The sequence below is a fragment of the Bactrocera dorsalis genome, chromosome 1, assembly GCF_023373825.1.
Source record: "Bactrocera dorsalis isolate Fly_Bdor chromosome 1, ASM2337382v1, whole genome shotgun sequence".
Classification (NCBI taxonomy): Eukaryota; Metazoa; Arthropoda; class Insecta; order Diptera; family Tephritidae; genus Bactrocera; species Bactrocera dorsalis.
This window is the reverse complement of record NC_064303.1, coordinates 45182087-45198842: the sequence shown is the minus strand read 5'-3', so window position 1 is coordinate 45198842 and position 16756 is coordinate 45182087. Positions and strand designations below refer to the sequence as shown.

At 36.8% G+C, this 16756-nt stretch overlaps 1 protein-coding gene and 1 pseudogene across 1 annotated transcript; one reads left to right on the top strand and one right to left on the bottom strand.

Annotated features, from left to right (window-relative positions):
* The first annotated feature begins 1787 nt into the window (after positions 1 to 1787).
* On the top strand, positions 1788 to 3538 carry LOC125775622 (putative nuclease HARBI1; annotated as a pseudogene).
* A 1183-nt stretch (positions 3539 to 4721) lies between these two features.
* LOC125775606 (uncharacterized) lies at positions 4722 to 5483 on the bottom strand. The gene has a single exon (XM_049446257.1). It carries the CDS (start codon positions 5481 to 5483, stop codon positions 5169 to 5171), a length of 315 nt encoding a protein of 104 aa, XP_049302214.1. The 3' UTR covers positions 4722 to 5168.
* Positions 5484 to 16756: the final 11273 nt, after the last annotated feature.

The window sequence follows — 16756 nt, the reverse complement described above, 5'->3', positions numbered from 1 at the left end:
ACACTTCTCACGAATTGGTTTGTTTAGTAACGGTTGTCCATGGCCTATGCGCACAATAGCGCACGGACAGTGCCAGACACCTCACACCAACATGTCGCGACAAGTGTCTGTGAAAGCACGATTGGGCTACTGTATTCAACTTCGTAGGCAACCAAAGCAGAATTTTGCGATCAGTTGACGCTAGAATAACCAACACAAGCATAACGTGCACACAGTCACGTTGGACAACATTGGTTTAGTTCAGTGTTGTCCAACGTGAATGTGTGCACGTTATGCTTGTGTTGGTTATTCTAGCGTCAACTGATCGCAAAATTCTGCTTTGCACATTGGTTTAGTTCAGTGTTGTCCAACGTGAATGTGTGCACGTTATGCTTGTGTTGGTTATTCTAGCGTCAACTGATCGCAAAATTCTGCTTTGCTTGCCTACGAAGTTGAATACAGTAGCCCAATCGTGCTTTCACAGACACTTGTCGCGACATGTTGGTGTGAGGTGTCTGGCACTGTCCGTGCGCTATTGTGGGCATAGGCCGAGGACAACGCTGGTTTAGTTATTCAGTTCAGTGTTACTCTTTCGTTGGTATGCAGATTAAAAGTTAGCATTAGTTATGAGCTCTAGAAAGTATAAATGTTTGACGATTGCTGAAAAGAAAAAGTTAATCGAAAAAGTAGAAGAAGGTGAGAAGAAGAGTGATGTTGCAAAAGAATTTAAGATTCCTCTGAGCACTCTCTCAACAATAATAAAGCACAAGGAGAAAATTAGTGCTGCTCAAACTGCTGGAGTACGGAAAAGAACTACTAAAGGTGAATTTCCTCGTCTGGAAGAAAGCCTGGTCATTTGGCTAAGACAGTGTAGAGGACAAAAAGTGTCTATTAGCGGGAACTTGTTGAAAGAAAAAGCAAAAGAGTTCGCGTCTACTCTAAGCATCAAAAACTTTGCGGCAAGTGAAGGGTGGCTTACAAATTTCAAAAAGAGAAATGGAGTTGTTTTTAAAAAAGTTTGCGGGGAAAGTGGAAGTGTTGATGATGCAGTTTGTTTAGATTGGCACGGTAAATTGAAGACCTTGATTGAAAACTATGATGCCCGAGACATTTTTAATACTGATGAAACTGGCCTATTTTTTAAATGTTTACCGGACAAGACGCTTACTTTTAAAGATGAAAAATGTCACGGAGGAAAACATAGCAAAGAGAGGTTGACAGTTTTACTTGCATTAAATATGGATGGAACGGAAAAACTTAAACCCTTAGTGATAGGAAAAGCAATGAAACCGCGATGTTTCAAAGGAGTGAAATCGTTTCCAACTGATTATCGTGCTAACAAAAAAGCTTGGATGACGACAGAACTTTTTAATAGTTGGCTTTTAACAGTTAATGGGGACATGAAACGACAAAAGCGGAAAATTTTACTATTTTTAGACAACTGCACTGTCCACAACAGTCCTCCTACATTGTCTATTTTACTAATTGACAAAGCATGGAGAGCTGTAACACCCCTAACGATTCTCAACTGCTTCAAAAAATCCGGTTTCTTAAAAGAAAATCAAGAAAATCTTTCAATACTTATAGATGATGAAGAACCAGCAATAGAACCATTAGTTGACATCAGCGGTGTGAGTTTTTCTGATTTTGTTCAAGTGGATGAAAATGTTGCTGTCTCAGGTTCACTAACCGATGGCGAAATTTTATTTGCGACAGATACGCAAAGTAACGATGAAGATGAGGACGATACATCGGAACCTTTGGCAGAGGTGTCAGTTAAGGAAGCAAGATCCTCATTTGATACTTTACAAAGCTTCTGTCTACAAAACGAAAGTGATGAAAAAGCATTTCAGGCACTTTTTCTCTTAAAAAAGTTATTGAGCAGTGTGAGCAGCAGAATTGTGCTTTAAAGCAAACCAGTATAACAAAGTTCTTTCGAAAGATTAATTAATTCACAATACGAATACATGTATGTACACGAATGTTCCTCTTAAATCTTGTCATTTTTATATTAATAAATAAAAATTAACCAACACTTAATAATTCGAAGTTTTATTTATTTTCTCTCACAAATTTCGAACCATTTGATATTTCAAACACTCGATAATTCGTAATATTTCACGAGTCCCGCGAGTTTCGAATTAACGAGAGTCGACTGTACATATATTCATTTAATTGTATTCTCATTTATTTTTTAGGTACCTCGCTTATGGAACACCTTTTGAGATCATAGCCTCGATGCATAAATTAGGGAAAACAACAGTGTGGAATATCGTACTTGAAACGTGTGAAATATTTTGGTTACACCTGTGCCCGATATACCTTAGCGAGCCAACTACCGCACAATATAAAGACATTGCTGCAGATTTTTTAAAACTGTGGAATATACCCAACTGTGTCGGAGCAATTGACGGGAAGCATATAGCTATTATTCGTCCACAAAATTCAGGCTCGTTATTTTATAACTATAAAAAGTTTTATAGTATAGTTTTAATGGCATCCTGCGACGCTAGGTATACGTTCACCTCTGCCAGCATTGGTAGCTATGGCGGACAAAGTGACGGAGGTATTTTAAAAGATTTGCAATATTTTAATATTTACTTATTTTTATTTTATTTCAAGGTGTCTTTCAGCAAACTAAATTTGTTCAAGCACTCTAGGAAAACAAATTGTCACTACCACCAAGAGCTTCATTATGGAATGAATCCTCAACAGATTTTCCACATTTTTTTGTGGCCGACGCAACGTTCCCATTGAAGGAAAACTTAATGCGACCTTACCCCGGTGCACAGCTGCCACGAAACAAAGCAATTTTCAATTACCGGTTATCCCGAGCTCGTAGAGTAATCGAAAATAGCTCTGGTATTTTAACTGCTCGATAGCGTGTTCTACGAAAGGTAATAGACTTTAGCCCAAAGAACTGCGAAACAATTGTGTTAACCTGCTTGGTTCTTCACAATTTTGTAATGTTGAATGACCATGATCGTTGGTATTGTCCAGATACATTTGTAGACACAGACACCGCAGACCATGGAATATTGGAGGGAGAATGGCGTGAAGATTTAAAGAGTGTTGGAGGTGCATTACATTCAATAAGTACAACTCGACGCAATGCATCTAGTTTCGCATTCCGTGTAAGGGATTTTTTGGCAGATTATTTTATAAATCAGGGAGCGGTTTCATTTCAAGAAGATCGTATTTAGTGTATAGCAATGTTTGTGTATTTTATGCATTTGAAATATATACATATTTTTATGTATAAAATTGTAATCTAAGTACCTTTATGCTATACTTTTTGTTACGTTAACTTTTTTGTGATATTTTATTAAACCATGGATATATCTATAAATATTGTTTTATTTACTGAAAAAGATGGTAATTATCTGTATTAGGAAGATTACACAGGCATATGGCAAATGAATTCTGTAAAGTAATGCTTCTAACGAAAACATTTATATTTTATTTACCGACAATAAATCATGATTATGACGGTATGTAATTAGTAAATAAGGCATAGGCCATATAATCACAAGTACATACTTTAGGCAAAATAGGATAAGTTTTCCCTATCAAAACGCTATCATTCTTTAAAAATATTTGGTGAATGTTTTTTGCAACTACAGTAGAAACTCGATTAACCGGACTAATTGTTGTCGATAGGCATTCGGATAATCGAAAATCCGGATAATCGAATGTATGAAGAAAAACAAATAGATATTCATATCCTGCAACGAAAATCAATGTTTATTAAGAAATGAACACTTACTTATGTATGTATGTACATATTTTCTTAGATTACACTACATACGTAATACTAAACTGCAGCATTAATCATGAAATACAATAAAATATTTAGGTACGTATGTACGAATAATTTGTCTACAATATGTATGTATTTGGTAATTTGCATTTGGTAATCATGAAATAAGTAGGTAGGTAATAAGTTTAATTTGGTTTAAAATATTTGGTAATTGTCATTTGACGTAAGCAACTTTTTCTCTTCATTGCTGCTATATCACGAATTCGTTTCAGTTGTAGTAGACTCACAGTATCACTCTAGGGGTATTCTCTCGCTCTTGCAAACCCCTTGCACGGTGCAAGAATTGCATATATTTCCTCTCGGTGCACCGGCACAACAACAAACACACGCAGAAAATTATTTGCAAGGGCTGTAAAATATGTCAGACCAAAAACCATGTATATTTGCGTGCAATGTCATGGAAAAATATAATTGCAACCCTGTTTTAGCTGACATTTTACATAAAGTCATATAGCGTTGGCAGGTTTAAATATGTAGACGTGACACGCACGTCAGAGCGGAGTCACAATTGCAAATAAACTAAAACAATAATGAAACGCGCGGGGCAGCGGCAGCGACCCCATCTGCGCGAGCGGAATACGCAAGTTCCGACACGTTCATGATTCCATAATTTCTACGTAGGTACATATAAATTGGTCGCGATTGGTAGTCCGGATAATCGCGAATCCGTATAACTGAGGGCCGGATAAACGAGTTTCTACTGTACACAATGACAACAACCTTCCAATCATTAATCACTACCAACATAACCACATAGCACACAATAAATAAAAGACATACAAAATTAAAGAGTTATAAAAACAAATTATTTTATTTTTTCAAAAACATTCTTAAAACTCTTTTGAACATTCTTAAAACTATTTAAAAAAAAATTAATGTTTTAAAAATTTTAAAACTATTTTTGAAAAATGAGATACATTGCTGTTTCTTATGTTTAGGTAACAAGCCTTTTAAACATTTTAAAACTATTTTTGAAAAATGAGGTACATTGTTGTTTCTTATGTCTAGGTAACAAGCGTTTTAAACATTTTAAAACTATTTTTGAAAAATGAGGTACATTGTTGTTTCCTATGTCTAGGTAACAAGAGTTTTAAACATTTTTACATACAGTAGAACTCCAATTATCCGAATTAATGGGGACCGGGACCCATTCGGATAATCAAATATTCGGATAATCGGTTTTTTTTTTTTTAAATTGCCAATGGAGAGAATAAAAGCTACGTTTTGATATTGCACTATTTTTTTATTGAATTAAATGAAAGAAACATGAAATTTTCACATGTTTTAAATATAAATAAAATGTACAAGCTTAGAAATAAAAATCATTGTTTTTTAAACATCTCCGTCAATGTAAGCTGTTTTGCGGTCGTCACCGTTTTCGGGCAGCCAGGTCACGCATTCGCTTGACAGTGAGCAGTTGCAAGTGGTCACACTCGGGCTGACGCTCCATCCACTTCAAAGCAGTCTCGAGGCCGGCAAATGCTTCACTAGCTGATGGTCCAGCGTCTACTTTAACATCAGCAGAAAGTTCTTCTTCCACTTCCACTTCAACATCTTCTCTCACACTTACAACAATTTCATCGTCATTGAGAATTTGAAAACCAGGGTCAGACGTGTCACAAGCCATCCACTCTCCTACATCTTCAGCACTTACTTCTGTACAACCAGGAATTTTTACAATCATTTTTCTTATTTCCTCTAGTGACAACGCATCTTCATCATCATCATCCTCTCCATATTCTTGTTTCTCACTGGCTTCGCGGGGGAAGAATAATAGCGCACTTAGACTTTTTTTGGACAATTTTTTGTGATTCGGATAATCGGCGATTCGGATAATTGGAGTTCTACTGTATTAATTCAATATATGTATAAAACAACAAACAAATGATTTAAAAATAAAAAAAAATTATTCGGGTTCCGATTTAATAGCAAATAATGAATTTGTTAAAACTTGTATTGCTTTCATTTGCTTTACCTCGCTCATACCGTTCATGATAGAGGTCAACATAACACCAAACGACCTCACCGCCTCGCTGCAATTGCTCCTCTCTGCACACATGCTTTTGTATAGCTCGCACGCTTCTTTGAAACAGCTGTCGTAATCGTTGTTTGTTTTCTTGACTCTTTTCCGGATCGGAGTTGAAGACGACAACTCCGAAGGCGACGATAAAATAGTCGGAGAACTTTCAAAACTAAATGGCTCCAACAGCTCCTGCGAATACATATCTTCTAAAATGTTTGTGGTGCAGCGATTTCTGTAAAAGGGAAATAAATATTTAATACGTATAAAATATTAAAAAAAAGATTCACTTACGGTCTGGGCTGTATATATAGTTTTAAAAAGCTCATATTATCGAACAATGGCCAGGTTTCGGTGTTACTCGCCCCAATTCCTGATGGTGACTCCATTTTCCTTACTTCCCTACTGAATCTCTCCCTTAGAGTCAGCCACCTCTTCGAACATTGCTCATCTGTAAAATAAACCCAACATAAACTATTAAATTCTACCTATATATATACATATATACAAAATATATTAAAATCTAATAAATAATAATAACAATTACTTACCAGTAGCACCTAGCTCCTTTGCCACGCTTACCCACGCAGCCTTCTTCTTGTTCGGCACCCGGTAGCCTACGCAGGCCTTGTTATACAAAATTTCACGCGCACGCACTTCTTCTATTAATTTTTCATCATTCATTGTGATTATTTCGATAATTTATTTCTGGCAAATTAAATTTAGAAAATTAAAAGAGACGATTGAAATGAAATGATGAAAATGAAATGAAGCGTGCTATGTAAAAAAGCGAGGGAAAGAACCGAGCTGACACTCTCTGAAATGTCAAAATAAAGGGAGAGAGCAAAGATGCCACTCTCTGAAAAGTCAACGTAACTTGAAATTCTAAATTCAATAGACTTTCAAGTCAAGTCAAGCGTTCGGTAATCAAATACATGCAAGGCTCATTAAACAGATCTTTTATGCATGCATAACTGGAGCTTAAGCCTTTCTACCTTATAATTCCGACATGAATAAGGCCATATTAAGGCCTTTTATGCCCCGCTGGGTATTGCTTCATGCGAAATCTTCGTTTCACGGGCAACTAATGGCTGAAGCTTAAGTTTTTTCAAAGAGTCGATGTGTCGAAGGGCTGACGTGACAACAAAGCATCACAACATTGTTTTGTTGGTAGAAAATCCAAGCTGTGCCGAAAACACAAACGAGCGTTCGCCAATTGGCACTGCTTCCCTTGCCGCTGTAGCAGCTTCTCGAACAAACCAGCGTAGATATGTATGTTTGTGTATCAGCTTGCATACATATCGACGTAGATTTTTGCAAGCCGCGTAAAAATATATTTTACATTCCTTGACAAATACAGTCAATCCCGGATATGTGCCACAATCAAAGATACAGATGTTTGTGGTTTGTAAAAATAAAAATATAATATGGTACATACTTAGCCGAGTCGTGCTTAAAACAATAGTTTGAATGTATTTCAAACAAGCAAGGAAGAGCTAACTTCGGGTGTCGCCGAACATTTTATACTCTCGCATGATAAAGTGATAATCGAGATTTCATTATCCGTCATTTACATATTTTATTACTTTGCTGTAAAATTAATTAGAATTAAATTCTGAGAGATTTACCGATATTTTCGGTGAAAAATTACGTTAGATTAGGTTAGGCACTGACTTCGCAGGACTTTTCTCTCGAAAACTCGCAACGTCGACTCATCGGTTGTTGTCATCGTCCAAGCCTCTGCACCATATAGCAGGACGGGAATTATGAGCGACTTATAGAGTTTGGTTTTTGTTCGTCAAGAGAGGACTTTACTTTTCAATTGCCTACTCAGTCCGAAGTAGCACCTGTTGGCAAGAGTAATCCTGCGTTGGATTTCCAGGCTGACATTGTTGGTGGTGTTTACGCTGGTTCCAAGATAGACGAAATTATCTACAACTTCAAAGTTATGACTGTCAACAGTGACGTGAGTGCCAAGTCGCGAGTGCGACGACTGTTTGTTTGATGACAGGAGATATTTCGTCTTGCCCTCGTTCACTGCCAGACCCATTTCTTTTGCTTCCTTGTCCACTCTGGAGAAAGCAGAACTAACGGCGCGGGTGTTGAGACCGATGGTATCAATATCATCGGCATACGCCAGCAGTTGTACACTCTTATAGAAGATGGTACCTTCTCTGTTGAGTTCTGCAGCTCGAACTATTTTCTCCAGCAGCAGATTGAAAAAGTCGCACGATAGGGAGTCGCCTTGTCTGAAACCTCGTTTGGTATCGAACGGCACGGAGAGGTCCTTCCCGATCCTGACGGAGCTTTTCGTGTTGCTCAACGTCAGTTTACACAGCCGTATTAGTTTTGCGGGGATACCAAATTCAGACACCGCGGCATAAAGGCAGCTCCTTTTCGTGCTGTCGAAAGCAGCTTTGAAATCGACGAATAGGTGGTGAGTGTCGATTCTCCTTTCACGGGTCTTTTCCAAGATTTGGCGCATGGTGAATATCTGGTAGGTTGTTGATTTACCAGGTCGGAAGCCACACTGATAAGGTCCAATCAATTTGTTGACGGTGGGCTTTAATCTTTCACACAATACGCTCTATAGAACCTTGTACGCGATGTTGAGGAGGCTTATCCCACGGTAGTTGGCGCAGATTGTGGGGTCTCCTTTTTTATGTATTGGGCATAGTACACTTAAATTCCAATCGTTGGACATACTTTCATCCGACCATATTTTGCAAAGAAGCTGATGCATGCTCCTTATCAGTTCTTCGCCGCCGTGTTTGAATAGCTCGGCCGGCAATCCGTCGGCCCCTGCCGCTTTGTTGTTCTTCAGGCGAGCAACTGCTATTCGAACTTCTTCATGGCCGGGTAATGGAACGTCTGCTCCATCGTCATCGATTGGGGAAGCGGGTTCGCTTTCTCCTGGTGTTATGTGTTCACTGCCATTCAGCAGGCTGGAGAAGTGTTCCCTCCATAATCTAAGTATGCTCTGGGCATCGGTGGCTAGATTACCTTTGGGGGTTCGACAGGAGTATGCTCCGGTCTTGAAACCTTCTGTAAGTCGCCGCATTTTTTCGTAGAATTTTCGAGCATTACCCCTGTCGGCCAGCTTATCAAGCTGTTCATACTCACGCATTTCGGCCTCTTTCTTCTTCTGTCTGCAAGTGCGTCTCGCTTCCCTCTTCAACTCTCGGTATCTATCCCATCCCGCACGTGTTGTGGTCGATCGTAACGTTGCGAGGTAGGCAGCCTGTTTTCTCTCCGCTGCGACACGGCACTCCTCGTCGTACCAGCTGTTCTTTTGCACTTTCCGAAAACCAATGGTTTCGGTTGCAGCTGTACGTAAGGAGATTGCTCTCAGAGAGCAGGAGTGCAAGCCGAGTGGAAAACCTTTCGGCTGCCTGTTGTGATTGCAGCTTCTCGACGTCGAACCTTCCTTGTGTTTGTTGGCGTTCGTTTTTTGCTGCACAGAGGCGGGTGCGAATTTTGGCTGCAACAATATAGTGGTCCGACTCGATGTTAGGACCTCGGAGCGCACGCACATCTAAAACACTGGAGACGTGTCTTCCGTATATCACAACATGATCGATCTGGTTGGTGGTTTTTCGATCCGGAGACAGCCAGGTAGCTTGATGTATCTTCTTATGCTGGAATCTAGTATTACAGATAACCATATTTCGGGCCCCGGCGAAGTCGATCAGCCTCAACCCATTTGGGGATGTTTCCTCGTGGAGGCCGAATTTACCGACCGTAGTGCCAAAGATACCTTCTTTGCCCACCCTGGCGTTGAAGTCGCCAAGCACGATTTTGACATCGTGGCGGGGGCATCTCTCATAACTGCGCTCCAAGCACTCATAAAAAGCATCTTTCGTCACATCGTCCTTCTCTTCCGTCGAGGCGTGGGCGCAAATCAGCGATATGTTGAAGAACCTCGCTTTTATGCGGATTGTGGCTAGACGTTCATTCTCCGGAGTGAATGATAGTACTCGGCGACGGAGTCTCTTTCCCACCACGAATCCAACACCAAACTTGCGCTCCTTTATATGGCCGTTGTTTTTCGTGGGGGGTGTTTTTTTACATGGCGGGTCCCAAACCCAGCGCACAACCCTATGCAGGGGATGTTTCGCCTTCTCACTTTAGCTCGCCTTCAAACGGATGTTCTTAGGCTACCCAGAGGATACTTGGTCCCAAGTGAATGGCGATCAGAGAACTTTCCTCACTTGCGTGAACTTCTACACATGACTCCATCCTCCATTTTTTTGTTAGTTGGTTAACGCACTTTTAGTGATTTTCAACATAACCTTTGTATGGGAGGTGGTCGTGGTTATTATCCGATTTCTTCCATTTTTGAACTGTATATGGAAATGCCTGAAGGAAGCGACTCTATAGAGTTTGGTTGACATAGCTATAGTAGTTTCCGAGATATGTACAAAAAACTTTTCCAAAAAAATTACTTCCAAATATGCTCCTCCCTAATGCGATCCTTTGTACCAAATTTCACTTTAATATCTTTATTTATGGCTTAGTTATGACACTTTATAGGTTTTCGGTTTCCGCCATTTTGTGGGCGTGGCAGTGGGCCGATTTTGCCTATCTTCGAACTTAACTTTCTTATGAAGCCAAGAAATACGTGTACCAAGTTTCATCATCATATCTCAATTTTTACTCAAGTTACAGCTAGCACGGACGGATGGACAGACGGACGGAAGGACAGACAGACATCCGGATTTCGCCCTACTCGTCACCCTGATCACTTTGGTATATATAACCCTATATCTGACTCTTTTAGTTTTAGGACTTACAAACAACCGTTATGTGAACAAAACTATAATACTCTCTTTAGCAACTTTGTTGCGAGAATATAAAAACAAACCGTAAGAAGCTCCAAGAAATAGGCAGTTAAAAGGGAGGATTTTCATTTAAGCGGAGTACTACTTAACCGGGAATCACTGTACACATATATCAGAGGAATATTGAATATTTATTTGCGGGGTTGGCACTTTTTTTTCTAATACAAATATCAGAAATTGTTAAATTTATGATTTTTAGCTTTTGCCATCGTCGCGAAAAGACGCTTGTAGGCAAAGGCGTGCTCGGGGAGATGTAATGGTGTCTACTTTTATGAATGAAGCGAGTTTGCCTGTTGAAAGTGCGCTTGCGTTCATAAATGAAAATATTGTTGTTGTGTGTTTTTCTACAAATTTGAGCATCGACTATTTGGCTGCCATATTGACTGGTGACGCTGCTGATGCTATACTAGACGATTGCTGTTTTTTTAGAACAATATTTGTACTTTTTGCGGGTGACATATCTACATACATGTGAACGCATATAAGTATGTATGTTGTGTATGCATTATTTGTGAGGGAATGCCATACGCACCTATTTACATGTGTACGCATATAAATATGTTGGTGTGTATACACTTTATTTGTTTGGCAATCTCGTACACATATGCATATGTATGTACATATAGAGCAGTGCGCGCACACTTTTTACTGATAAATGATAATATTACGATTTGAATTTGAATTCTACCTACATAAGTATGTATGTAACTACATATGTGCTAATCATAGGGTATCTCATATACATATCTCTATATATATGTATATACAACCATATTCATACATATTTATATGAAATTATATAATATTATCAAACATTATAAATATTTAATAAATAACTCTTATTCGCACATTAACTACAAATATAGTTTTGAAAATAGCATAATTTTATTAGCATGTTATCAGTTTTGCATGCATTCAGAAAAATATGCAAAATGATAATCATATCAATTAATATGATTGCATGTAAACGTATATAATTATATCCAAAAGACTAACATACATCTGTAATAAGAATGTAAGTATATTTCTGAGCATAATTTTCATTGAATGCTCAGCTCTGTTCACGCGCCTCTGTTAAAGTTTCTCCTTCTTAGCTAGCTGTGGTGAAATGCACTCATCGCATTTTGTTAGCTTTTGACAGTTCACACGCTTGTCCGTTGTTGGACCTTCTCAATAAATATACGTTCCCTGGTAATAGTATGTGAGGTACCTTAATAAATCTCACAAAACATTTTATTAGTATGTGGCATGTTAATAGCATGTAGTATTGGTAAATATAGATAAAATTGGGTCCATCATCATAAACTGAATAAACACATCAATAAAATAAAGGAATTGGTGTTTAAGAATTAACACGATTAACAGAGATCTTACTAACATCATTGGAATATCGGAAAGATCAGTGAAAACAATTTTGAAAGATCATTTGGGTCTAAGATATCACGACTTATTCCAAAATCTCTAAATTTTTTCTTAAAACAGCGTTGTGGAAAAAATTCTATCTGACTACCAAGATCTTGGATCTATGTTTACGATCGCGAAACAGACGATCAATTGGCCGGATATCGTGGCAAAGGTGTGCCGAAACTAGAGATGAGCGATATTGCGATTTTTAAATCACTGTGATTTCAGTGATTGCTATTTTTAAATCACTGTGATTTTATATTGCTATTGCGATCGCAACTAAGTCGACGTTAAAACGGAGACCTTTTGTTGTTGTTGTTGTAGCGGCAGATTCTGCCGATTTGACAGTGTTTGGCCGAATACAAGTCCGGGTCCCGTCCAGTTACGTACACCCGACTGTCGTGGGAACGCTACCTGAAACTTAGAGCTTATTGCATAGTTCGTTTGTATGTTGGTATGATCCGCTTTTAATATTTTCAAAGAAAAACTATAAACTCCATAATCCATCAGAATGTTTTGAATACCCGCTAATAATATTTTCAAGACCAAATTAATAACGGGAGTTTCCTAATCTTTGGGAAAATATTAAAAACCCGTAATTTTTTTATTCCATATTTTTTCTGAAATTAATTAGTTACAATTCTTGTTTTCATCACAAAAAGCTTTCAAATTCTGTTTTAACAATAAGTAAAATTAAAAATTTTATTAAAACAAATTAAAATATTCCATTTTGATTATATTTCATCTACCACTTCAAAAATCACACTTCACTTCTTTTCCTTGATACATTTCCTGCCATTATTAAAAATTATAAGATCGTTACACTCAAAATTTCAAACCGCTATGACGAAAAATAACATATACGATATATACAATACCCTGAGGAAAGTTGTTACTTTTCTGCTATTTGCTATTGTGATCGTAATTCACAGGTTCGAACTGCTATCGTAAATCACAGTTTCGAACTGCGATCACAATCACTGGTTCGAACTGCGATTGCAATTCACTGGTTCGAACTGCGATCACAGTTTCGAACTGCGATCGCAATCGCAGTTCATAGAAGCGAACTGCTATTTATAAAAAGTAATCGCAGTTGCGATTTGCGATTTTTCAATCACAGTGAAAAAATCACCGGTAGTGAAATATCGCTCATCACTAGCCGAAACCGAAAAAAACGTTAAAGCAGGACAAAAATAGAGGTTGTGTTTTCTTCGATTATCGAGGTTTGGTGCACTCCGAATTCCTTCAGACCGGCCAAACTGTCAACAAGGAATACCATTTGAGTGTTGTATGTCGTTTGCGTGAAGCTATTTATGATACAATGTCGCACACTGCATTGATTTTTCGTGATTTTTTTACCAAATTTTCAACAAATATCGTGCCGCAACCACAGCATTCGCCTAATTTAGCTCTGTGTGACTTTTGGTTATTCAGCAAACTCAAACGACCGCTGAACAAAGTCATACTAATTTTTGCTCATAGTATAATGCATTTTGATTTTCTAACAAAATAATGTCGAATATTTCAGTGTATGAGTTATACCATGTATATGTATATAGTTATATATGTATATATAATTGCTTGGGCTCCGATCCACTGGTTTACGTGTTTTACCCTGAGGTATTAGCCTGGTTTTGATTCTTGTAAGTTGAAAAGTATAAAATGTTCAGTTGAACCGAACTTAGCCCTTACTTATTTGTTTTTAATTGCAATTACACATTAATACAAATTACCATATTAAATTCACATATAATACATTTATATGCTAATACTTATTGAATAATTTTATTTGTTCTTGCATCTTTATCACAAACAAATGCAAATAAATTAAGGGGAGACGTCTGTATGACCTCACATTTTCACTAGTAAAAGGTATCCCAAAATTAACGCAAGATATAAATTTGCTGCCATTTCTGTAGTAACGTTTTGGCAACCCTAAAAAGATCGACAGCCTACAGAGTTCGTAAAAGTAGAGCGTTACCCGATACAAAAACGTGTCTTCATTATTGAACAATCGAATGACTGAAAACTGTGTTTGCTATTCTATATATCAACCTTGTGTAATTTTTGAGACACCCTTTATAATCGATAGATTGGCATAGCAATAAAGTCAACGACTGTATACATATATGTACATACATATGTATAAATATTGTAAGGCCCTGTAGGTTGCATTCATGCTTTACTTTATACTATGTTCAGACCGACACTTAATCACACGATTTCGGCTGTTGAATGGATTATCCCACTAATCTTATACTATATTCAGACCGACACTTAATCACACGATTTCGGCTATTGAATGGATTATCCCAGTAATCTTAAAAATTTATCAAGATTTCGCCATACTAAAATGACAGTTCCAAATCACTTCATTGAAATGATTTGAAACTGATCCACGCTAAATCTGTCCGTGCGACTCTGATTTTGCGCAATCTACTTGTCAGCACTGGAAAATACTAGTCAGCACTGGAAAACTGTTATATTATCACAGATGATTTAGACACTACAAAGGGAAGCAATGAATCTAATTTCACCTAAAAATCGACCAAGCAAATGAAAAAATGCATCCATTATTTCTATTATATGGAAAATATTAAAAAAGACGGCTTTTATTTCAAAATACTATATGACAATCTTTTCTTTTGATAAATATTAAGCGATGTGAATTCTTGAATGACAATAACAGCTGTTTTTTGATCTTTCTAACGGCAGTGAGAACACTGTTGGGTTATGAAATGCTTAAATGTAATCTAATCTTTGAAATTTTCGGTCTGAACATAGTATTAAAAATTTATCAAGATTTCGCCATACAAAAATGACAGTTCCAAATCACTTCATTGAAATGATTTGAGACTGATCCACGCTAAATCTGTCCGTGCGACTCTGATTTTGCGCAATCTACTTGTCAGCACTGGAAATCTTCTACATTATCACAGCTGATGTAGACACTACAAAGGGGGAAAAAATGTAAACAAACAAATTTTTTTTAAAACAATGAATCTAATTTCACCTGAAAATCGACTTAGCAAATGAAAAAATGCATTCATTATTTCTATTATATGGAAAATATTAAAAAAACACGGCTTTTATTTGAAAATACTATCTGACAATCTTTCCTTTTGATAAATATTAAGCGATGTGAATTCTTGAATGACAATAACAGCTGTTTTTTGATCTTTCTAACGGCAGTGAGAACACTGTTGGGTTATGAAATGATTAAATGTAATCTAATCTTTGAAATTTTCGGTCGGAACATAGTATTACATTAACGCATAGGATGTGAGTTCTCTATTCTTTTAAAATAATGTAGAATTTTATAAACATGTGCTTATTAACAGATTACAACTTAACATCATTAGTACCGTAATGAAAAATTATTATGATATGTGGGCTTTCTACCGTTTTTGTTATGGCGGTATTCTGATCAAGATGCCTAAATCTTAGGCATTTTTCAAACTTACTTAAAAAATTAAAAACATTGTTACTATCCATCTTTTTATACGATTTTCATTGCAATTTAAAGAATATTAAAAAAAATCAAAAAATCTTCGAATTACAGGCGGATAGAGTGGCTGCAAAAAAACATTAGGGCAATCCAGAATCTGGTGCAAATGATCTTGCATCTTTGCAATTGCAAATTAGCGAGTATATTTTTGCTTTTACACTAACAAAATGTATAGCGATGCACCTTCTACACCTTTGCAAATAAGCAACACTAAAACGACATTGTATTATTTGCAACACTGATTTTCAAATTATCTGCTGCTGTCAAAAACAAAAACATTGTAAACAAAGAGAAGAAATGGAGAAAATTTTTGTAAATTTTGTAAATTAAAAATCAAGAAATTTGAAATTTGTCCTATGTGCCGCATAAAAATATTTCTTACGTTCAATGTTCATAATTTCTTCAGTAGCTTCATCAAATAAAGCCTCAGTTAATTTTTCCCTAAAACTTTTTTCGGCATATTTTCAATTTGTGCGAAAATTTTGTTTACAAACAATGTTCTTCTTCACAGCTGTGAATTAATGGTCTTTGCAAGGATTGCACAGAAATCACAAAAAAGACGTTAATTATTGATGGTAAATATTTGCAATTGCACAATTTTGCAAACTCAGATCCACAATATTCTGAATTGCCCTATTATGTTTCCTAGTTGTTATGATTCCAACTCTTGTAGTGATCTAAAACAAGCAAATTGAAAAAATTCTTCATTAGAAAAGTTGTCGCTATCGGATTGACCTTTAAAGTTTTTTTAGAGAGATTTTTGTAAAATTTCAAAGAAATTGGTTAAGCAGAACTTGAGATATCCTGTCAACCACATCAAAAGAAGTAGTCTCGAGAAAAATGCGTGTAAAGTTTCGTTTTCCGGAAACCGGTCGAGTTGCTTAATATGGTGGCAACTCAACTTTAACTTCGGAATAATTTGATTTCTGAGAGAGATAATTTTGAAAACCCAGAGTATCGAATAAGAAAATATTTTTTTTTTAATTTTTATACTAGAATACCCCCTTATGGCCAAAAGGACTACAAGGGTGTAATCAAGGACCTCCAAGTTTTGTATTATTTAGTTCATTCTTCAGAGCATAAAATGTAAAATTAGTGTTTTTTAAGTCTATTTATAATTATTTTCTAGTACATTTTGTGAACATCGATACATGTTTTCTCAAGAAAATTGTAGTCTGCCCTAC